Source organism: Pyrus communis, chromosome 4 (genome assembly GCF_041283825.1).
Source record: "Pyrus communis isolate YQ-2024b chromosome 4, ASM4128382v1, whole genome shotgun sequence".
Lineage (NCBI taxonomy): Eukaryota > Viridiplantae > Streptophyta > Magnoliopsida > Rosales > Rosaceae > Pyrus > Pyrus communis.
Window position 1 is genome coordinate 24,488,280 of NC_142568.1, and position 23,294 is coordinate 24,511,573.

Sequence of the window (23,294 nt, forward strand, 5' to 3'; positions counted from 1 at the left end):
AAGCTTTCTTGAAAGCTCACGGAAATTATTTCGTGAAAATAAAAAAATCGCATTTTTCACCAAAAAAAGGGGTTAGCACTCACGGTTTTTAGTTGGTTTTGCAAATTTGTACATAAATCATAGTTCAATGTAATTATTTCACCTTCGCCTCACTGTGAAATATTGAAAATTAAAGTTAGATTTTTTTGTTGATATTCTAGAGGATGCAACCCCATTTTAGCAATGTTTTGAGCCTCACAACTATGTTTTTTGACTTATTTTCTTAGTTTTCATGTTAAATATTATATTAAATATATATTTATTGCTCAAAAAGCCGTAAAAACGCTTCCAAATGCCTTATAAAGTTTTCCTTAGAGATCACGGAAAATATTTTGCAAAAATAAAAAAATATATTTTTCACCAAAAAGTGTGGGTCACGATTTTTAGTCGGTTTTACAAATTCGTACATAAATCGTCGTTCAAACTATTTGCTTGCACCTTCGCCTCATCGTGAAATTTTGAAAATTAAGGTAAGACTTTCCGTTGATATTCTTGACGGTGGAACCCCATTTGACAATGTTTTGGTCTTCACTATTGCATTTTTCACTTATTTTTTTCAGTTTTTGGTTTACGTTTTTTACTAAGTATACATTTGTTACTCAATAAATCATCAAACCGCTTCCAAACACCTTACAAAGCTTTCCTTAATGCTTGTGAAAAATATTACACAAAAATAAAAATTTGCCTTTTTGACCAAAAAAACGTGGGTTAACACTCACGAGTTTTAGTTGGTTTTATAAATTCGCATATAAATCATCATAAAATCTATATGTTTTCACCTTCGCGTCACCATGAAATTTTGAAAATTAAAGTAGGACTTTCCGTTGAGATTCTTGACGGTGGAATCCAGTTGACAATGTTTTGGTCCTCACTATTGTATTTGAGCGACAAATGTATATTTAGTAGACCATTTAAATTGAAAACAAAAAAAAAATAAAGGAAAAATATAGTAGTGAGGCCCAAAACATTGTTAAAATTGCGTTCCACCCACAAGAATATAACGTAAAGTATTACTATAATTTTCAAACTTCACGGTGAGGTGAAGGTAAAAATAAATAGTTTGTACGACGATTTATGTACGAATTTGAAAAAACTGACTAAAACTGATGAGTGTTTACCCATGTTTTTTGTTAAAAATGCAAATTTTTTATTTTCGCTAAATATTTTCTGTGAGCATTAAGGAAAATTTTATAAGGCATTTGGAAGTAGATTTACGATTTCTTGAGCAACAAATGTATCTTTGGTAGAGTATTTAAGTCAAAAACTTAAAAAAATAAGTGAAAATTATAGTTGTGAGGCCCAAAACATTGTTAAAATAAGGTTCCACCCTCAAGAATGTTAACAGAAAGTATTACTTTAATTTTTAAACTTAACAGTGAGGTGAAGGTGAAAATAAATAGTTTGAACAACGATTTATGTACGAATTTGTAAAAACTGACAAAAAACCGTGAGTGTAACACCCATGTTTTTTGTCAAAAGGGCAAATCTTTTATTTTTGCGAAACATTTTCCATGAGTATTATGGAAAATTTATAAGGCATTTGGAAGCGGATTTACTATTTATTGAGCAACAAATGTATATTTAGTAGATTATTTGTGTCAAAAACTAAAAAAGTAAGTGAAAAATATAGTTGTGAGGCCCACAATTTGTTAAAATTGGGTTCCACCTATTAACTACATTGCAAAATATAAAGTTGGTACAGAGGAAAAGGAAGATGATAGAGAGAAAACCAGAGAGATTGTATTGATTGAATGGATAAAATGTATACAAATGAACTTAAGGAAATGATAGCTATACAATCCCTTATATAGCCATATAACCTACTTACAATAATACCCCTCTAACTATATTTCTGTTATATCAGTTATTACTCCCCCCTCAAACTAAACTTGGAGGATCCAAGTGAAGTTTGAGCTAGCTAGGTATTTGAGACTGATCTGGAACTACGAAACGAAGATGTCTGCACTGCTTCAACCCCTGTCTCTTGCAGTTTGGAGCAGTGTATGATAGTCTAGAGTTGTTGACATTAAGGCACTGTGACTGGACCCTTTTTGGAACCTTTGATTTGCTGCAAACTGGTGACGTGCTTCTTGAATTCCCTTGAATGCAACCAAGAACTCACTAAGTACTTGGAGAATGACACTCCAAGAAACTAAATCAACAAAGGAGAATGACACTCCAAGAAACTAAATCTACCAAGGAGAATGACACTCCAAGAACCCAAATCAACCAAGGAGAATGACACTCTAAGAACCCAAATCAACCAAGGAGAATGACACTCCTTTTCACTTCGCTGACATGAAACCTAACAAAAAAAAATTATACTGATTTCTACCAAGAAAGACTGACACTTTCTTGTCATAGGAGATTGATACTCATTTTCACTTTCACCAGAGATTGACACTCCGTTGCTTTTCTCAAATTACACAAATCTCAAATATAATACTCCTCAGTATACTAATCAAACAACCTTCTTCATTCTTCACACAAAACGAAATCATAGAAAGTCCAATTCATAGAAATTGTAGATATTGCGCAAATTTTTCATATCAGAGAGCTCCAAATTCTCAAATCACAGTAAACTTCTCAGACAACATTATAGATTTGCATATGGATACCAAGAGCAAAATCACCTGATTTACACCAGAGATCGAACATGTGCATAAACTCCAAGCGTAAAATCTTCAAGAAACCCAGCACTCGAATTGACCGGTAAACAGGCATTGCTGCTTGCTTCTCTGCTTTACCCCGACACACTGTTCTGCCTAAGATTCACTAGCATGGGACTGCCACTTTCAGGAGAGTTTCCTTGTCCATTTCTTACAAGTTCAGAGGCACAAAATGCAAACCCCTCATACTCCATTTTATACTGCTAAGATTGGGTGAAACTATAGATAAATCACCATTAGTCGAATTGCTGACAGACAGACCAGGTAACAGAAGTTCAGATCCATTTGTTTGGTAATATATAACTAGTACTTTCATCCTCTGCACGGGCAACAACATCCTCCACTCACAAAAACCGGAAACAATGCTAACAAACTCATCTTCAAAACCCAAAATACTTGATACACAAAATAAGCTGCAATCAGAACTCATCTTTAAAACCCATCGCACCAAGGCACAAATCACTACAATTCACCTTATTGAATACCCAAAGAAAACTCCAACTGGTAGCGCCATTTTACATAATCCAACAATATTCTTGAGAATGGGAGCACAACAAAAACACAAATAGAATACCCAAATCTTGAACAAATATACTTCCAAAAGCAACACAAGCCACAACCAAGTAGCAGAACAGTAATTCTGAACCAGCACCAAAAAAACTTGAAAAAAAACCCAGAAAAGATCCATTCTAATTGTTCAAGAATTCAGAGAAAAAGGGACTCAAAACATAACCTTCACATGAAACTTTTGAGTTGGGCTCTGATACCATATTAACTACATTGCAAAATATAAAGTTGGTACAGAGGAAAAGGAAGATGATAGAGAGAAAACCAGAGAGATTGTATTGATTGAATGGATAAAATGTAAACAAATGAACTTAAGGAAATGATAGCTATACAATCCCTTATATAGCCATATAACCTACTTACAATAATACCCCTCTAACTATATTTCTGTTATATCAGTTATTACCACCCTCAAGAATACAACAAAAAGAATTACTGTAATTTTTAAACATCATGGTGAGGTGAATGTAAAAATAAATAGTTTGAATAACGATTTACATATGAATTTGTAAAAACTGACCAAAAACAATGAATGTTAACACACGTTTTTTGTCAAAAATGCAAATTTTTTATTTTCTCGAAAAATTTTCCGGGAGCATTAAGGAAAATTTTACAAGGCATTTGAAAGCGTAGTTACAATTTATTGAGCAACAAATGGATATTTAGTAGACTATTAAAGTCGAAAACTAAAAAAATAAGTAAAAAATATAGTAGTGAGTCCTAAAACATTGTTAAAATGGGGTTCCACCCTCAAGAATATAACAAGAAGTACTACTATAATTTTCAAACTTCACAATTAGGCGAAGGTGAAAATAAATAGTTTGAACGACAATTTATGTACAAATGTGTAAAAATCGACTAAAAACTGTGAACACCCACGTTTTTTGTAAAAAAAAATGCAAATATTTTATTTTTGTGAAATATTTTCCGCGAGCATTAAGGAAAATTTTATAAGGTAGTTGGCAGCGAATTTACAATTTATTGAGCAACAAATGGATATTTAGTAGACTATTTAAGGCGAAAACTAAAAAAATAAGTGAAAATTATAGTAGCAAGTCCTAAAACATTGTTAAAATGGGGTTCCACCCTCAAGAATATAACAAGAAGTACTACTGTAATTTTCAAACTTCACGATTAGGCGAAGGTGAAAATAAATAGTTTGAACAACGATTTATGTATGAATTTGTAAAAATCGACTAAAAAATGTAAGTGTTAACCCACGTTTTTTGTAAAAAAATGCAAATATTTTATTTTTGTGAAATATTTTCCGTGAGCATTAAGGAAAATTTGATAAGGTAGTTGGCAATGGATTTACGATTTATTGAGCAATAAATGGATATTTAGTAGACTATTTAAGGCAAAAACTAAAAAAATAAGTGAAAAACATAGTAGTGAGGCCTAAAACATTGTTAAAATTAGGTTCCTCCCTTCAAAATATTAACAGAAAGTATTACTTTATTTTTCAAACTTCATAGCAGGGCGAAGGTGAAAATAAATAGTTTGAACGACGATTTATGTATGAATTTGTAAAAAAGCGACTAAAAACTATGAGTGTTAACCCACGTTTTTTTGTCAAAAATGTAAATTTTTTATTTTCGCAAAATATTTTCTATGAGCATTAATCAAAATTTATAAGGCATTTGGAAGTGGTTTTACGACTTATTGAGCAACAACTGTATATTTAGTAGACTATTTAAATCGAAAACAAAAAAAATGAGTGAAAAATATAGTAGTAAGGCCCAAAACATTGTTAAAATGGGGTTCCACCATTAAAAATGTAACAAAAAGTACTAATATAATTTTCAAATTTCACAGTAAAGCAAATGTAAAAATAAATAGTTTTAAGGAAAATTTATGTACGAATTTGTAGAAAATAACTAAAAACCATGAGTATTAGCCCACATTTTTTTTGTCAAAAGTGCAAATTTTTTATTTTTGCGAAATATTTTCCGTGAACATTAAGGAAAATTTTATAAGGCATTTGGAAGCTGATTTACGATTTATTGAGCAACAAATGTATATTTACTAGACTATTTAAGTCGAAAACTAAAAAAAATAAGTGAAAAATATAGTAGTGAGCCCAAAATATTGTTAAAATGGGGTTCCGCCCTTAACAATATTAACGGAAAGTATTACTTTTATTTTCAAACTTCACAGTGAGGTGAAGGTGAAAATAAAGAGTTTGAACGATGATTTATGTACGAATTTGTAAAAACTGACAAAAAAGCGTGAGTGTTAACCCACATTTTTGTCAAAAAAACAAATTTTGGAAGCGGTGAGGCGAAGGTGAATTTAGTAGAATGTGTATTTAGTAGAATATTTAGGTTCAAAACTTCACAATAAGGCATTTGGAAGCGGTTTTACGATTTATTGAGTAATAGAATGTGTATTTAGTAGAATATTTAGGTTCAAAACTTAAAAAGTAAGTGAAAAATATAATAATGTGTCCTAAAATATTGTGAAAAACAAGTTCCACCCTCAAGAATACCAAGGAAAAGTCTTACGCATCAATTTTCAAAACTTCACAGTGAGGCGAAGGTGAAAATAAATAAGTTAAACGATGATTTATGTACGAATTTGCAAAACGGACTGAAAATCATGAGTGTAAACCCACGTTTTTTGTGAAAAAATGTAAATTTTGTTATTTTCGTGAAATATTTTCTGTGAGCATTGAGGAAAACAATATAATGCATTTGGAAGCGGTTTTACGATTTATTGAGCAACAAATGTATATTTAGTAGAATATTTAAGCCCAAAGGTAAAAAAGTAAGTGAAAAATATAGTAGTGAGACCCAAAGCAACGTCAAATCGGGTTCCACCCTCAAGAATACCATCGTAAAGTCTTAGATTAATTTTCAAAGCTTCACGAGGAGGCGAAGTTGAAAATAATAGATTGAATGATGATTTAGCTACGAACTTTTTAAAACCAACTAAAAATCGTAAGTGTTAACCAACCTTTTTTTTTTTTGAAAAAAGAAAATTTTTTATTTTCGCAAAAAACTTTCTACGAGCATTAAGAAAAACTTTATAAGGTATTTGGAAGCAGCTTTACGACTTATTGAGCAATAGAATGTGTATTTAGTAGAATATTTACGTCCAAAATTTAAAAGTAAGTGAAAAATATAATATTGTGGCCTAAAATATTGTGAAAAACAAGTTCCACCCTCAAGAATACCAACAAAAAGTCTTACATCAATTTTCAAAACTTCACAGTGAGGTGAAAATAAATAAGTTGAATTTATGTACGAATTTGCAAGGGACCGAAAAACCATGAGTGTAAATCCACGTTTTTGTGAAAAAATGTAAATTTTGTTATTTTCGTGAAATATTTTCTATGAGCATCGAGGAAAACAATATAACACATTTCAAAGCGGTTTTACAATTTATTGAGCAACAAATGTATATTTAGTAGAATATTTGGGCCGAAAGTGAAAAATATAGTAGTAGAACCAAAAATATTGTGAAAAACAAGTTCCCCCTCAAGAATACCAACGAAAAGTCTTACATTAGTTTGCAAAACAAACTGAAAACCGTGAGTGTTAACCCGCATTTTTTGTGAAAAATAAAAATTTTTTATTTTCTTGAAATATTTTCTATAAGCATTAAGGAAAAGTTTATATGGCATTTGGAAGCAATTTTACGATTTTTTAAGCAACAAATGTATAAATAAGTGAAAAATATAGTCGTGAGACCCAAAGCAACATCAAATCGGGTTCCACCCTCAAGAATACCAACGTAAAATCTTAGATTAATTTTCAAAGCTTAAAAAGGAGGCGAAGCTAAAAATAATAGATTGAACGATGGTTTAACTACGACACTGGGGCAAAGGTCAAAGCAAATAGATTGTCTAAAATTTGTACAAAATTGTAAAACCGGGTAAAATTCAAGAGTAAACCACGTTTTCTCATAAAAAATGCATATTTTTTATTTTCCCGAAAAATTTTCCTGAGCATTAAGAAAAACCTCATAATACATTTGGAATTGGTAGCCACAAATGTAGTTTTAATCAGCCGAAAGCTACAAAATAAATGAAAAATTCGTAGTGGGGCTCAAGACATCGCCAAAACGAGATTCTATCCTCAACAATATAACAGTCTTACATGAATTTTTCACTTATAATTCTTTATGCATTCATAACCCACGTTTTTCCTTAAAATATTATTTTATTTTTCACTAGATATTAAGGCTTTTGAAATGAGTTGTGCCAGGAGTTTTGCCCCTTATTGAACAATAAAACAAAATACAAGGGCTCCCAGAACATTGCCCAAATGGGGTTTCATCCTCAAGAATAGGTCTAGAACGTTATACACGAAATTTCAAAAGCACCTCAAGCAAGATATGGGTTATACATCACCAGGTGCCCACACCATGTAACTACCATTCCCAGACGCATTTAATGTTCACAAGAAGCTTCGGCACAAGATCACTGATATAACAAAACCGTATCACAAACCGCACAAGACAATTTTTGTGCCAACGAGAACTTCACTGCTAAACCTCTTCCTTCCAAGGATTTATGATTATCATGTAAAGTTAAGTTCCTACACCACCCTTCCCCATCACTCCATACGGATTACACTAAATGATGATTAATGGATGCTCGAACCCAGCCCATCCTTTCTTACTGAAGTCAAACTGAAGATAGCTCAAGTGACTACTTAAATCACTCTCCTCTATGGCCAAATATCTAAGTAACATGCAAGTAGCAATATCTTAAAAACAAAGTAAAACATACCTCCCAAACATACCTCTTAAACACGAAGTTGAGAAAAACTAAGCACCAGTCCTTAAACCCATCGCAGGAGAAACAGCTCAATTCCAGCAAAAAACAAATGGAAAAACCGTAACTTTATCTTGGTACATGAGTTTTAAAACTGACCTAGACAAGAACACAAACGCCCTTTTCTCCACATGCTCCACGGCAAGGATCACCTAGTACCGATCATAACGCCTGGAAGAACAAAATATTATATCAGACAATGATCACTAAAAGGTATCCAAGTTTTTATACACATTGACTTGTTCACCATTCATATACAGGATAAGGCAATGTCATCAATTACCAATTTGGCTTGTGGTCCATAAAAGGTAGCAACTCTCCAATAGACCAATGATTTTAACAGGTAAGACTAAGAAAAATGACAAATGGGAGGAGAATATATACAGGTTGACAAGCCAGAAATTCTTTCATACAAATGCTGGTCAAGGCATGTTATAGGCTACCACTTAAAACACTAGGCCTATTTTCAAAATAATAATAAAAACAAAAAGCTCATAGCACTTTTCCGTAAAATTGCAAGCACAAATACAAAATACATAGGACAAATATGTTCTGAAAGTATTGCATGTGTTCTGGTGCTTTGTTATTACAGTTCTGAGAACAAAAAAACTAATAGCATGTTAAATAAACAGAACTGTTCAAACATCAGCCACCATGGACGAGTACGCACCTGTGGCGATCATAATCCCTGGAATGTTCCCTTGACCGCGACCGTGACCTGCGGCAACTTCTTGAATCATAATTGCGGGAGCGCTCTGAATCTCTGTCACGCTCGCGATCATATCTGCGATCTCGATCATAGTACCTATCATGATCTCTGCTCCTACGATCATGATCCCTACCCCGGTCGCGGCTAGCTCCGCGTTCTCTATCCCTACTTGATTCCTTGTCACGTTCCTTACTTCGCTCCTTTGATCTACGTGGTAAATAATTGAAGAAGAAAAAAAGAATTGTAATTATAAGAACCTAACGTAAAAAATTACATGATGTATAAAAATTTATGAGTAACAGAACGAGAGAACGTACCTCCTATCATCAGTCCTATCGACCTTACGACTCTTGTTTCTCTCTTCCTGAAAAATAAATAGCCAAGAAAGTACAATTGGCAACCCTTTTGTTAATAGGATGGCACGAAATACGAAATCTCTTGATGGAGAGATATAACAGGGTCATATTTGGGAAGCAGCATTTAAGATCAGCATTAACAAAAAAATGGGGATGCTTACTAATAAAGTCAACATGTAAAATTCTTCACAGTGGATTAAAAATCACTTAGATAAAGACACCATCCCTTTTTCCACAGTTTTCATTTGATTACTATAGGGAATGCCAAATATAGATAGTGACTACAACCAAACGGGTGTACTGTGTACCCACTCTCAAAGGTACACAAGCTATGTTCTAACATACTCCTAAAATTCTTCAAAAAGGAAAATACTTCGTCAGTAGTAAACTTACTAATATCAAAGCAGAACTTAAACAGTGTGGCCTCAGTACATGATACAGTAAGGAAGGTCATTCCTAATTCATAACCACGATATGTTATGCATGCACCTTTCTCAAAGATGACACTGACAGAAAACATCCTACAACAAAAAGATATGAATACATCCTTGTGGAATATTACAATTTTTTCCCCAAAATGCTTCGTAATCTTTAAGGATATCTTGACAAGTGCAAGACTTGGATTCAGATTCAATAATTATATAACAGTGAAAAAGATGGTTGAAAAATTTATACTCACAGATACCATATTTATGAGAATCTCTATAGATTTGAAACATAATACCATAGCACCTGAACCAACAGTTTCAGAATACAACCTTAAATAAAACCAAAGATTCTGCAGATAAAAATGTAATACTATGACAATATATTTCCTGATCTACTTTTCCCAAAATGCAGAAACATATTTCTCAGAAACAGTTTCCACCATCCAGTACAAATTCAGTTCATCCACCCATTTTTTACCCAACATAAAAAGGAATAAACCAACCTAATACAAATTCATATATTTACATCATCTTTACCTGCAGCTCTGCTAACTTCTCACGGATTTGCATATAGCCTAAATGAAGCTTCCCGCCAAAGTGATCAGCTAGCCGACGGTCACTGAAAAACACAACAAAAAAAATCAGAATATTCATTCAATTTAGAAATGCAATAGCTCCAGCAGGTCATGTTCATGTACAGTACAGATTCCCTTTAAATTTCTAGCCAAGAATAGCATGATCTATAAACGTAAAACAGAAATAGACGCACATTCTTTAGCTGCAAAAGTTATCCTCGTAAAACTGGGCACAAGAGCCTGCTGGTGACAAGGAGGCATAATCGTAGGGTCAAAAGCTGAAGCACTTGAAACCCCAAATACCAATTTTTGTGTACCTAGGAAAGCTAGTAACTAGAGTAGCAAGCACGACTAACAAATCAACCTTTACCTGTCATAAACGCTCAAAAAAGCTCCACAGATATCACACACGCGTAGCTTTTGATCAGTCTGTAAAAACACCAAGATGAACAAGTTAAGAGTTGCTTGAAAGAAAATAAAACAAGAAGCTTACAAGTACAACCATGATATTAAATGAAAATCTACTTCTCACAATTGCCCAAAGTGACATCTATGACAATATATAAAGTAACATGAACTCACAATTCGCACATCAGCAGCAGTGTACTTGGAGGAATCCAGGATAGGCTCTTGTCTCGCAGGCAGCTAAACAGAGAAGAATGAAGTCACTCGGCAGCCATTGACAGGAAGTAAAAAAGAACACAAAAAATGCAAAACTCAGAACAAAAGAATGATGTTAAAAGGTTGGTAGAGTAGGTGAACCACTTAACTACCATCTCAAAAAGATTATTATCTTATCTAACATACCTTCTTCAGCGCTTCAGCCTCTTCCAGTGCTTTTTGTGCCTCATCAACCATACCTTGCTCACCTGAAGATGTTAAAGAACTTTAGGGACAATATATAACCTGATTCTTAGAGCAGAAACTAGCCCAAGATGTATCAGAGCATTAACTAGTTAAATTACCAAAGTCCTTACCCTGAACTTAATGAAAAGATATGTATTCTCAATTGATAAACCACATGACGGCCATAATCCTGAAAACTTGAGTATTATTTTCACTTACCAAGGTCCTCTGCCTTCTTCAACTTTTCATTTATCATTTCCTGTGTTCGAGCATCAGGAACAACTACAGGCAATGGTGCCAAAGGAGGTGGATTTGGTAGGGGTTGGGGTAAAGCTGCCCGATCCTTATTGAAAGCGTCCAAAAGTAATGTGGACTATTAACAGAAAAAATATATATATAAGTTAAGGTGGACTATTAACAGAAAAATAAATAAATATGTATATATAATTATATATATATATATATATAAGTTAAGGTGCTGACAATCTTGTCAAGATGCCCACCACATCAGGGAATACTATACTGGAACAGCGCAAAAGACATTTGAGTACACAAATAAATTTGCCAAGAACCTACTATGTACCTGTTTATCTGCTCTATTGCCTCTGAGTTCTTCTACAATCTCCAGAGCCCGAATCTTAAGATCTGTCTTGCCTTCAAGATCTGCAGATTTGAATCACCAAACAAAATTTCTAGTACATATTCAAGAACTGAAAATATACAAGAAACTGAACTTTCAGTAAATAAAGACAAACTGAAAACAAAGGGCTTGAAAACATAAGATCGGCAGTCAAAACAACCGTGGAATGTAGTATAAATGTCAAACTTTACTTATACATATTAGTGACTCGTTGACATTAACGCATTAACCAATCTCAAAAAGCAATGAGAAGCATCTATGTATTGTTAATAAACACACACACACACACACACACAACATCCGAGCAAACCAAGAAAGGGCATGCTTGTTTTGAAATAGCAATCTGGAAAGAAGAATAATAATAAAAGCAAAAGAGACATCGGAAGCTACGGAGCAAGGAGATAAAGGTTACCATATTGATCAACTTCTTTCAACTTCTCCTTGATCTGCTTTGATAACTCAAGTATCTCTGGTGTCTGGAATTGCAAAAACAATCAATAAATAGGCAATCATAAGATTCATTCACCTTATATACAAAGAAAAGATAAAGAAAAAAGATTGAATGATGGATCACCTGAGTAACCTCAGAGACAGAAATGGCAATAGCAGCCTTGGCATCGTCATCCTCGAGGCGCTTAAGAGCTCTAGTAATTTTCCTATCACACTCAACAATGAGCCTATCTATGACATCCTCCAGGTCTCTGTCATAGTTATCAGTCCCGTTCGCTTTCACTTCTTCGTATCTGGGTTAGAGTTAAGCTTCCCTACTGGTACCATCGAAATGTGTAAACAACAACAGTTCATTCAAAATTTCAAATGCACATCAATTATTAAATGAAATTGAAGCAAGAAATTGCATAAAAGGATACTCTTTCCTGAGCTGCAAAGAGTGGACCTTAGGGCACGGACCCATATCCATTTTCTGAAAAACAACAAACGCCGTCAAGGTTGACGATTACGGCAAAAGGCCTTGTGCTACTAATCAAAAGAAGCCAAGGGGCTTAATTTACCGTTAACTGGAAAAGCTCGTGGGGGCAGAGGCCGACCAAGTAGAGGCGACACACATCACGATCGTAATACTTGCGGTTGACCTCCCGGACGTCGCCGTTTCGGTTGGCGCCCATGAGCTGGTCGAGCTGCTTCCTCAGCGCGTCCATGGCCGCTCACACTCCCTCTCCAGTCGTCGTCCTCGACAGCTTTGGAATGGTGGATTCTTCAGTTGGCGTGTTGGCTTTAATCAGAGAGAGAAAATAGGGCTCGTTTGTTTCGGATTTGGAGAGTTTGGGGGAAAAGAATACCAAAGAGGACTTGGATTGTGTTTTTAAAATTTATTTTACTGATATGCCCTCGCGAACTAATATATTTACAGTCCGGCCCAGCCCCATTACGATTTTCACTCTTTGGGCCTATTATTGTTCTTCCCACTCTCTCACCCCTCACAAAAGTCACAGACTTCAACTGAAACTCGATGGCGCTGTCTCTCCCCTCCTCTCAGTCGTCCCAGTGGCAGTCGATCTTCGTAATCTCCGCCGTGCTGTCTATTACAGTAGCAGCAGCTTTCCAATCCGATGAGCTCTTGGTGGACGACGAGGAGTTCGGTCTAGAAGGAGGGCTGCACACTAAGTCTCCTGATCTCACATACACCAAATCCACGCCTCCGCCAGCATCACCAACTACGTCGCCGATCCGGAAGAGGTTTTCGGATCCGGATTCGGACTCAAAGATCCAGTTCCAGCTTCATCACGCCTTTGGGGACTCTGATTTCTCGCCGGCTGGCACCTTCAGTGCTCGCTTAAAGACGTGGAATCACGGTGGTCAGGTTGGTTGCTTCCTTCTTTTTAGTTTTTTTCTTGTATGTTTTGGTTGCTCAGAAAAGGAGGAAACTTTTGTGTGAATGAGAGAGTTTTCAACTGCAGGTTTTGCGGTTGGATTTGGTTGTCATTAAATTGGGGTTCTGGTGGTTGAGGATTTGAGATCGGAATTCGATGCTTTGAACTGGATTTGTTTCTCATGTAAACTGGTTGCATAGAAATTTAGGCGAAAACCGAAAAGAAATGAATGTATTGTTGATAAATTCTTTAGGTGCAAGGCAATTGATGCAAGTACATGATGATGAACTTGAGATTTTTAATTTACACTAGTAACTTTAGCACCTATACGAACACGGTGTCAGGCTTAGTATATCCTACTTAAACACACTCTCAGGCCTTGTATATCACTTTATCTTTGTAGAAACCTACGATGTAGCTTTGTAGAAACCTACGATGTAGCTTAACTATAACATGGTTTTATTGGTCACAGACTCTCACAAAGCTGCGATTTTCGAGGAATGCCTTTACAGAAGAGGAGAAGGAGAAGTTTGCAGTAAGCTTTCTCCCCTAAACCTGGGTCCTTTTTGCTTTTACCATTTCAAATTGGTTTCTGTCTTAACTTGAAATGACGATGTTTTTCTTGCAGCTGCTACTGAAGGGAGATGACTTCTATAGGATAAGATTGCCGTCCAGCGTCTTGAATCCTCCTGGGAGGGATTATGTCATTTCGTCAGTAAAAGCGGCAAGTCTTAAGCAAGGATTTTCTTCTATTATTTCCAGCTGATCGTATATTTTTCTAATTGTTTTCTTTGCACCATGTTGATATTTGCAATCAGAAACTATGCTTGAAAAAGAAGTTCCCGTAACTTTTTTTTTTTTTTTTTCTGTAAGAGGAACTTCTTTCTATCATAAATTACTACTGTAACAGCATCTGGGTCTACATGCTATCTCTCTGATGGTTTTATGGTTGCATATAAATGTGATAAGTAAAGCTGCAGGTTTACTAACAATGTTTCAAAATATCCAGAGATGTCTTCCACGAGAGGGTTTGGATGAGCATTTTGTTATACACACGGTAACTTTCAACTTTGTTCAAGTTCTAAACTTTGGCTGTTGTTTTTTCATGTTACCCTTTGGTTTTACTTCTAAACTCTTTATTGTATCAGTCATTGTAATCATAATAGGAACAGTTCTAAAAATGTTCTCCAGTCAGCATGCTTTTCAAATTAGAACCAGAGGCAAATGGAACAAAATCTTGGTTAAAACTTTTTATCATCTGGAATTAATATCTTTGATTAAATTTATTTTGCAGGATGGAATTAACATCTTGGCAGTTAATTATGGTTCTCCTGGGGCATGTCCATATCCTCGGCAAATGAAACTTGTAAGTTAGGATCAAACCTTTTCATCCTGGTTTTTTTGTCAATGAACCCTATTTTTGAGGATGGAAATAGTTTTGTTGAATTAGCTTACCTTAATCCAGTGGCTTTTGTTATTTGTATTTTCAGCCTGGAAAATGGTCGTTTAACTCTCACACAGTTTTGAAGAATAGTGAGCAGGCACCAAGGTGATTCTTTTGCATTTGTTCTTTTTTCAATATATGTTCAGATTCTGACTTGATCTAGTTTCTTAAACTCTTACAGAATGTTTTTAATTATTTCAACATCTGTTAGTGGAAAATGGCGAATCTTATTATAGAGTTCCCAGTGCATTTGATATCAATTCTGTTCATTTCGGATGTTTCCTAAGGATGGATAGAAATGCGGCAATTGGCATTTGATCTGATAATATTTATAGCTTTATCATTATGTTTTTATTTGGTGAAAAATCATTATGTTGATCATCAGGTCTTTGTGAATGCCCTATAAGTTAATATTTTATTGCTGAATGTTTCCTCAGAGCTCCAGTGTTTGCTGAGGAGATTCTTGGGGTTGGGGGTGAGGTAGGAGAAGGTGAAATTGTACCACCACCAGAAAGGTCGTTTTGGGCTAAATATGTGAGTATCAACAGAATTAATTGTCATCATCGCTTTCTTCTGTTAATTGTGTTCATAGTATCGAAAAAATAAATTTTTGACCTTACATAAATGTTAACAGTGGATGTACCTGATCCCTCTTGGGCTCATTGTCATGAATGCGATTACTCAAGCAATGAACATGGCAGAGGAGGGTGCTGGTCAGCCAGCAGGCCAAGCTCAGCAGCCGGCTGCAGTGCAGCGTGGGTCAAGTTCCGCTGTGCGAAGAAGATAGTCGGTTTGCTCATTTCTGTTTAACAATGTGGCGGCAACTCAAGTAAATGACATTTTAGGTTCGACCTTTTGATTGTATTAATCCCATGGGGACCAACACGAGGTCGTAAATTTTTAGTAGTTTTGTTATAATTTGCAATAGATATTGGAAGGTTGAATTGGTGGAGATTTCGGGATTAGAATGGTAGAGAATTGTGCAGGTATTTTCCTAACTTACTGTGCTGATTGACGCTTGATAGAAAGTAAAGAAATAACTGTCACAATGATACTGCAAGCTATTAACTGTAACCATTGTTGGTAACTTCATGAATTTGGCAGAAACAATTGGCATTGCTCGGAACCTGAAAGTAGTTACTAATTATCAGTGGCGCCGGAAGTTTAGGAAGTGTTGTCGGCCACCATGGAGGCTCATAGAGGAAGGCCTCTTGCCAACACCCTGTCTATCAAACACCATTCCAGTCCATTCACTTGATCATCTTCTTTCTTCAACTCCAAAACACTCAAGACGAATAGATGTCTCTAAGGTACCGTTTGGTACGTGGGAAGGGGCGGAACAGAGTGGGACAAGGTGTTCCGTCCCACGTTTGGTGCGCCTAAAACGGGTGGAACGAGCTGTTCCACGGGACGAGTTTTGGATGAATTTTCGTTCCACCTCACCCCCCTGGAACGACTCGTTCCACATCCGTGGAACACAAAATTATAACCTCTCCGTCTCCTTCTTCTTCCTCCTTGTTTCCATCCGAGGGCATCTTTGCTCCCGCTCCGCTCCGTTCCGTCCTGTCCCGTCCCGTTCCGTCTCATCCGTTCCGTCCCGTCCCGTCTGCATACCAAACGATACCTAATGGACCATCTCCACCTAGATGGTTTAACAACTGGCACAACCCCATAACCTTGCCCCGGCTCTCACCCAGGCACTTACTAGTTCCAGCTGCTTCTCCAACCATATCTTTAGGCTCGGGAATGAAATGACAAAAGTATTTCTGATGATCGATGTTGGTAATGTGGTTGCCGCAACCCGACCACTACAACATTCCATTGTAGATCATACTTGCAGCTGAATGGAAACCAGTACTCGGCATTAAAGATTTAACTCTTTCCACTCACCCGTCTGAGAAGAGAACATCTCCACGTTGAATTCAAAGGGTGTAAAACTGCTCAGAAGGGAATTCGCACCACCCTGCACCTGTACTCGGCATTAATCATCATGTCACTACTACCAGTAGTATTCGTACCTTTAAAACAGTAGGGATCAAAGATGAATCCCACTTTTACTGTCTTGTGGGATCGAGGGGCGGGAGGAAGAACAACCCATTGCTTGGTGTATGGATTGCAAATGTTGTAATCGCGATGTTTATACTCCATTGTGCAGCACAAAACGAAGTCAATGTACATGGCTACAATAGCTGGACCATCATTGTCGTCATCACCTAACACAAGTGCAGGCTCGCCGTCTTCACATTTAGGCGCATCTTGAGAACAAGGGAGGAAACTCAAGGACAACCCGCGTGATTTAAGGCCTGGAAGTTTGGACATGGCAAGGAATTCAGAATTATATACTGGCTGAGGATGAGGATAATTTGTAAACATATCATGGAACAGAAGAGTACAGATAGTTGGTGTTTGCCAATCACTTTGGAGACATAGGAAGCGGGGAAGGAAAGATCAGAGATAAGAGTGAACCAACGGTTGGACACGGACTTGCACTGGAGAACGGATTTACAAGGAAGTCGACAACAGATTTCAACCAATAAACGGTCTTGGAGATCATCAATTCTTCTCATGGCTCCGCACAGACTTGGAGACAACTCATTCTCATTGTTATGTATTTATATAGAGCTGGGTAGGGTTTATTCGTAGATGGCAGAGAAGAGGAAGGAAAGAGACTTGCATCACAAGAAAGGAAATGATCAACTGTATAGGAAATAATCAAATCCTAAACAAGAGTCTAGGTAACGAAAGCGACTCTCCATTAATTCCTTGGTAAGCACGGCGAACACGATGCCATGTGTTAATCTTATTCTACATAATATTGTGTTATTTGACCGAGATACCATTGTGACGATGTTCTAATCGATCTAAGTCTTTCTCCTAGGTAACAGTATGAAATCAATTGGAAAGTCGGATAATCCTAATTTCCTAAACCTATATGGCATATTTACTTAGGATTAATGTTCCACTCAAATTATAAAACGAAGATTGGCTTTTTATTTGTAAATCCTAGAAGTGAGACATGTAAACCCTATTGTCAACTCTTAAAACTCAAGGAATCATACACCACATAGCTTGTGTTCAGGGACCATAAGAATCTCTCGTTTACTTAATATAATGGGACTCCTAAGGGCTGGTTTGGTATTGTTGTGCTTTGAAAAAAAGCTGCTTCTGCTGTGCTGTGAGAATAAGCAGCTGTGAAACAAAGTAGCAGAGTGTTTGGTAAACTTTTTTGTAAAAGTGCTTTTGAAAAAAAAAAAAAGCAGTATTAGAGTGTTTGGTAAACTTGTATGTAAAACAGATGTGAAAAAAAAGCCGGTTTTTCAAAGCTAGGTTTTGCAGCTTCTTGTTTTTGGCTTTTTTTTCATCCAAAACTGTGAAAAAAAACTGAAGCTGAGTGTTTACCAAACACAAAAACAGCTCCCAGCTTTTTTTGATAGCAGCTTTTTTCAGAATCACCTCAGTACCAAACCAGGTCTAAGTTACCCGATTCTTGCCTTTGTGTTTTACTCTAGTTACGATTTTAGCATATTCGGTAGCTGCAGAATGAAAAGGAAAGAAAAAATGCAGAGAAACAAAGCCAGGCTTGTGAGGCGGGCAGCTGCTACTTGAGTATTTATGCAAAATACATTATCCATGCGTACATTCAGAAATAAAGTTTACACGAACAAGGACATTGTAAAACAATGCCATAAAAAACTTGAGAAAAAAAAAGTGACTCTGCATTTCTTGAAAACGAAGACAGAAAAAAATGACCGGAAATCTAAGAGGAAGATGGAGGCCGGAGGAGACCCAATCATAGCTCGTCCTGCAACCGCAGACCAATCCGTAAATAAATTTGTACAGGTGCAATAAAATCTTGAGTTTATTTATAGAGAGATACATAGAGGGCATGAATATTGGTGCTTACATGATCATAGTGATCCCAATTACGGTGCTGCAAAATAAAACGCCCAAAGTTAGAAGTAGGCAAGAAAAACATTCAAGTTGCAACTTAATCACTGAGACTAGGTCAACTGATTGCAACGACATGTTCAATTATTGGATCACAGGGAGGGGGGATTCAAACTTGAGGCCTCTTTCAACATTAGGAAGAGAATATCATGACACAGAGAACTAACTGGTTAGGCATGACAGGATTTGGATGCCTCTAATTGCAAATGTGATCATAGAAAAATTTATACTGGATGGAAGTTGTAAACAAATTATTTAAAAGAATCATACACACCCTTCGGTATCTGTCTCTATGTCTGTCTCGGTGACCTCGATCATAACCCCTCTCTCTTCTCCTCCTTTCTCCCTCTTCTCTTGCTCTTTGAGCCTCCTGCACGATCAGAGCTCAAAATACTTATGAATGGAATTCAACTAACCCTGACAAGAAATTCTAAAAACCATTTCTTTCGGCCACAAACCTCTTCCTCCTGTGCTTTCCTCCTTTTTTCTGCTTCTTCAAAGGCATCCTTTTCAGCCTGAAACGCCATAAGAGAAATGCATATGATAAATTATTTGCCAAAGAACTGGAAAATACTAGTAACGGTCAAAAGAGGCTTACCTCTCTATTGGCGAAGACTTCCTTGACCACTTGTTTTGCATAATCAGGATCATCACAAATTAAAATGTTGTCGAAAACTGAACCAGCCTTTACCTGCATCGCATTGTTTCACCTCCATTAACATAATGAACGAATGACCATACGATCCTCTAGCAAATGGAAAATGTCCTACCTGCCAAACTTCGACACCAACATAATTAATTGGCTTAAGCACATAGAGATTAGGATCATCTTCAAACTCTGCATAGGAGAACAAAAAGGAAGCTCAGCATCATTCCACACCCCCCCCCCCCTCTTTCTTTTTCTTCTTCTAGAACTGGCTCTTGTAATTATGCATATCAATACAGACAGATAAATTATTTAGTCATCTATTTAAACTTACCTGGATTATCAATCCAAGGAATCTTCCACTTCCCTTTGTAATTTGGGTTCTTGATTTTCTGAAATATCAGAAGAAATCAAGTTATTTGATATTGCGAAAAAGAATTGACCTCCGGTTTTATCTGGTACCTCACAAAAGCTTAATCAACCTACAGTACCGACCTTGGGTCTCCATGGTCCTTTATAAGCTGGATTTGGTATCTTTGGAGCTTTCCACAGACCGTTCTCTTCATCATCCCATTCTTCGGGCTAATTAGAAGACGGGAAAATACAAAACTGCTTGATTAAATTTCATATCTTGCCATATGAATGCATCAAACCACAAGAGGGAAACACTAAATCAAACTAAAAAGGGGAAGCTAATATTTTAGATTACAAAGAAGGGTATAATAGTAGTCCAAATCAAAAAACCAAACAGATGTCGTATATAGTACAGCTCCGTAAGTAATCAACTAACCTTCTTTGCTTTTGGATCCGGAATTTCTCTCGGAATTGAATCATAACCCTGCAATACAAAGATATGCGTCAATAGTAGCACATAATACATCCAATGAACAGATATGTCTCAGAGACAAGCATTAGGCAGAGGGGGCAAAGTTCCCATACCTCAGGTTTGATGTGATTGGGATCATCAATGTATTCTCTAAGATCCCAGTCAGCCGGCTATGATGGACAAAAAATGATACTTTTAAGTTAATTATGAAAAATTACAAAGACTAAAATTTTATAACTTAATTCTTCTACGAAATGGTTGCTCACAGGATTTCCTGGGTTTTGAAAACATTATCTTATAGTAAGAATTCCTTTCGGAATAAACATGTTTATCTACCTTCTTTGCAGTAACATCTTTTATCTTTCTTGGAGGCAGAATATCCCAATCTGTGTACATACTTCCAGAATCCTTTTCACGGTTGTCTATTAGGACACTATAAGTTGCATCAGGTCGCAGAATGAACGTGTAGAAATGAGTCAACTTGTCAGTTTCACACTGTAAATCCTTCTTGATGGGGTAATTCTGGCCTTGGTAGGAGACTATGACATGGAGCTTCTTTGTGTCCGTGCCGCAAATATCGGGACCAAACATTAAACTACAAAAATAAAGTCCGGCAAACATTCAGAATTTGGAAAAGAGAGGAAGGAAGAACATCATATAAACAGGCAATCCGGGCTCTTATATGTCGGCAATTTCCATGGTATCAGATACCAATGAAAATTCCCTGTATGAAGTATGAACTATACAACGAAATTTGGGGAACCTCATCGTGGCATTTCAGTCCCCTAAATTTTAAAAAGGTGCCCTTTGATTAAGACACGAGTTTCAAATTGCTACAGTAACATGATCCTGTTTCATGCAACTGACTACCAAGTGTTGTGGAATGGGATGTGGTTGATTAACTAAAAAGAATTTCTCCCCACACAACCTGGCCACCATTCATGTATGGTATATATACACTGGCAAGTCGATATGGCTGCATTTGACTAATACAAAACTCTCATCATATGAAAAAACTACAGCTAAACAAAATGTGCATGTACGAAGTCCTTTTCTACAACATTGTGTTCTTAAGAAGGGACTAGGTCATACGAACGTGCCTAGAAACATTTCATCCCGTGACGTGGAGAATGGAGAATTCTAACCTGTATGGAGTGTCCCCGCTGAATTTCTTCTGATTAACAAATCCAGAGATAAGCTTTATGTAACCGCCACCACATTCAATTTCCTGCTCAAACTTGATCGAGTACTGGAGGACCAACGTCCTGTTCCTGTTGCTGAACTCCGGTATCTTTGCAGATATGGCAAAATGCTTGGCATCATTAGATGTCTGAATTCCTGCAAGATTTCGTATGCCATCATAAATCAACACCACAGGTTTAACCACCTTGACTGTTAAGTAAGTTATTACCAGCTTACGGCGCCCCAGTATCACAGTTTAATAGATAAAAATATAAGATAATAATTAATAAGAAACTAGCAGTGATTAATCAATAAAGGGTAATCAGAAGATACCTCTATCATCGTGGTCACCGGACCACTTTCCGGCTGTGTGTTTAAAGGAACCTGCTTTACCTTCACTGCTTTTCCAGGCAGACGTCACCCAACGGCTTCGCCATTCGTCGTCTGATCCACAACAAATCAAGATTAACTGATTGATTTTCCGGTGGAATGAAAGATCAATTCTTGGTGTGTCTTGTTACTTTTTTACACATGTTCAAGCACACACAGAGTCAAGTCAACTAACTGTACAAAAGTTAGTTATTACAAGCTTAACGCGGCCCAAAAAATTTAGTTATTTTTTCGACGAAAAAGAAAATCATGGATATTTTCTCATAGTCAGAAAGAGAGCTAGTGAAACTGGGAAATGGGAGATGTAAGTGTTGTACAGCAGACAGAGAGAGAGAGAGAGAGACAGATGGTTGAGAGTTTAGCATTCAGTTCAGCAGCAACCAGAATAAAGTTAGCAAAGTGAAGAAGAAAAACAACTAAAATCTCAAGTAGAAACTTATGATTATGTAAAAGTAGATAGATTGAAGCGATAGTTGGAAGTGGAAGAAGAGGAAGGGTGGGTATATACCGTCGAAGCGCTCTTCGAAAATGATCTCTGAAAGTGAGGAATGAAAGCAAAAGGAGAGCAAGGAGAGCGATAATATTAGCAAAACCAGCTGCTTTTGCTGCTTCGCCATGCTTGCACGAGTGCAAAAATTGCAATGCCAAAAGCCAAAAGCAACTTGGGAGAGAGAGCGTTTGTGTTTTTGGTTTACTTATGGCAGCGGACGCAAAAGCTTTGGCCCAAAGTCTCCCGTGTAATTTCGGCGATGCCCTCCCCTTCTCCTTTCCCTTGGAAAATGGAAGACCGATTGACTTTGTTTATTGTTATTGGTGGAGTCATCGTGTGGGGTACAAGGTTAAAGCACCAACTTGGCCTCCTTCTGCGTCTGCCCCTGCCGTTGTGTTTGGGTCGCAGTCCTCCTCTTCTCTCTCTCAGAAGGAAGACCTTCTTGGACTTTTAATGTTTTGAACCAATCAGAGAAGAACGAGACGTTGCAGCACCCAATCAAAATTCTTAGAATTTAAATCTTGCTACATCATTTGTTCAAAAAAATTCTTACTACATCATAATTATTATTATTGTTGTTGGTAGTTATTATTATTGTTATTATTTTGTTGTCGTGGTTGTTGTATGCATGAGAAATCCTCCTTGGTGCGGTCATTCGCCTGCACAATTACAAATTATATTTTATAGGTATTACTCATTTATTATGGGTCCTGCTGCATCAATATGATAATACAAAACTATAATTTACATTAAATTAAGGCTTTTAGCTACACCTCGTGAAACTCTATTTTAATTTCACTTTATCCATGTAACTTAAAAGTCATAAAGTTAAATTTGAATGCAAAAAAGACGAGGACACTCCTCGAGCCTTTTTTTTCTTTCTTTTCTTTTTTTTTTTTTTTTTGTTAAACTCCTCTAGCCAACTTAACT

At 36.5% G+C, this 23,294-nt stretch overlaps 3 protein-coding genes across 3 annotated transcripts; 1 reads left to right on the top strand and 2 right to left on the bottom strand.

Annotated features, from left to right (window-relative positions):
* Window positions 1-7,516: 7,516 nt before the first annotated feature.
* LOC137723100 (U1 snRNP-associated protein usp106) lies at window positions 7,517-12,903 on the bottom strand. The gene is made up of 13 exons (XM_068462260.2): window positions 12,620-12,903; window positions 12,479-12,531; window positions 12,184-12,352; window positions 12,022-12,085; window positions 11,553-11,632; window positions 11,189-11,342; window positions 10,931-10,992; window positions 10,706-10,768; window positions 10,494-10,552; window positions 10,086-10,167; window positions 9,082-9,128; window positions 8,726-8,971; window positions 7,517-8,226 (listed from the first exon to the last, which is right to left on the bottom strand). Exons 1-13 carry the CDS (start codon window positions 12,764-12,766, stop codon window positions 8,208-8,210), a joined length of 1,245 nt encoding a protein of 414 aa, XP_068318361.1. The 5' UTR covers window positions 12,767-12,903; the 3' UTR covers window positions 7,517-8,207.
* A 120-nt stretch (window positions 12,904-13,023) lies between these two features.
* Window positions 13,024-15,934, top strand: LOC137723101 (uncharacterized). Its single transcript, XM_068462261.2, has 8 exons — window positions 13,024-13,428; window positions 13,911-13,973; window positions 14,067-14,162; window positions 14,448-14,495; window positions 14,733-14,804; window positions 14,929-14,987; window positions 15,320-15,416; window positions 15,517-15,934. The coding sequence occupies exons 1-8, from the start codon at window positions 13,078-13,080 to the stop codon at window positions 15,667-15,669; spliced, it is 939 nt and encodes a 312-aa protein (XP_068318362.2). The 5' UTR covers window positions 13,024-13,077; the 3' UTR covers window positions 15,670-15,934.
* A 2,507-nt stretch (window positions 15,935-18,441) lies between these two features.
* Window positions 18,442-22,654, bottom strand: LOC137723099 (calreticulin-3). The gene is made up of 14 exons (XM_068462259.2): window positions 22,383-22,654; window positions 21,818-21,928; window positions 21,448-21,640; window positions 20,639-20,897; window positions 20,416-20,472; window positions 20,267-20,314; window positions 19,972-20,058; window positions 19,811-19,868; window positions 19,601-19,668; window positions 19,429-19,521; window positions 19,289-19,345; window positions 19,105-19,200; window positions 18,787-18,813; window positions 18,442-18,684 (listed from the first exon to the last, which is right to left on the bottom strand). The coding sequence occupies exons 1-14, from the start codon at window positions 22,489-22,491 to the stop codon at window positions 18,673-18,675; spliced, it is 1,275 nt and encodes a 424-aa protein (XP_068318360.1). The 5' UTR covers window positions 22,492-22,654; the 3' UTR covers window positions 18,442-18,672.
* Window positions 22,655-23,294: the final 640 nt, after the last annotated feature.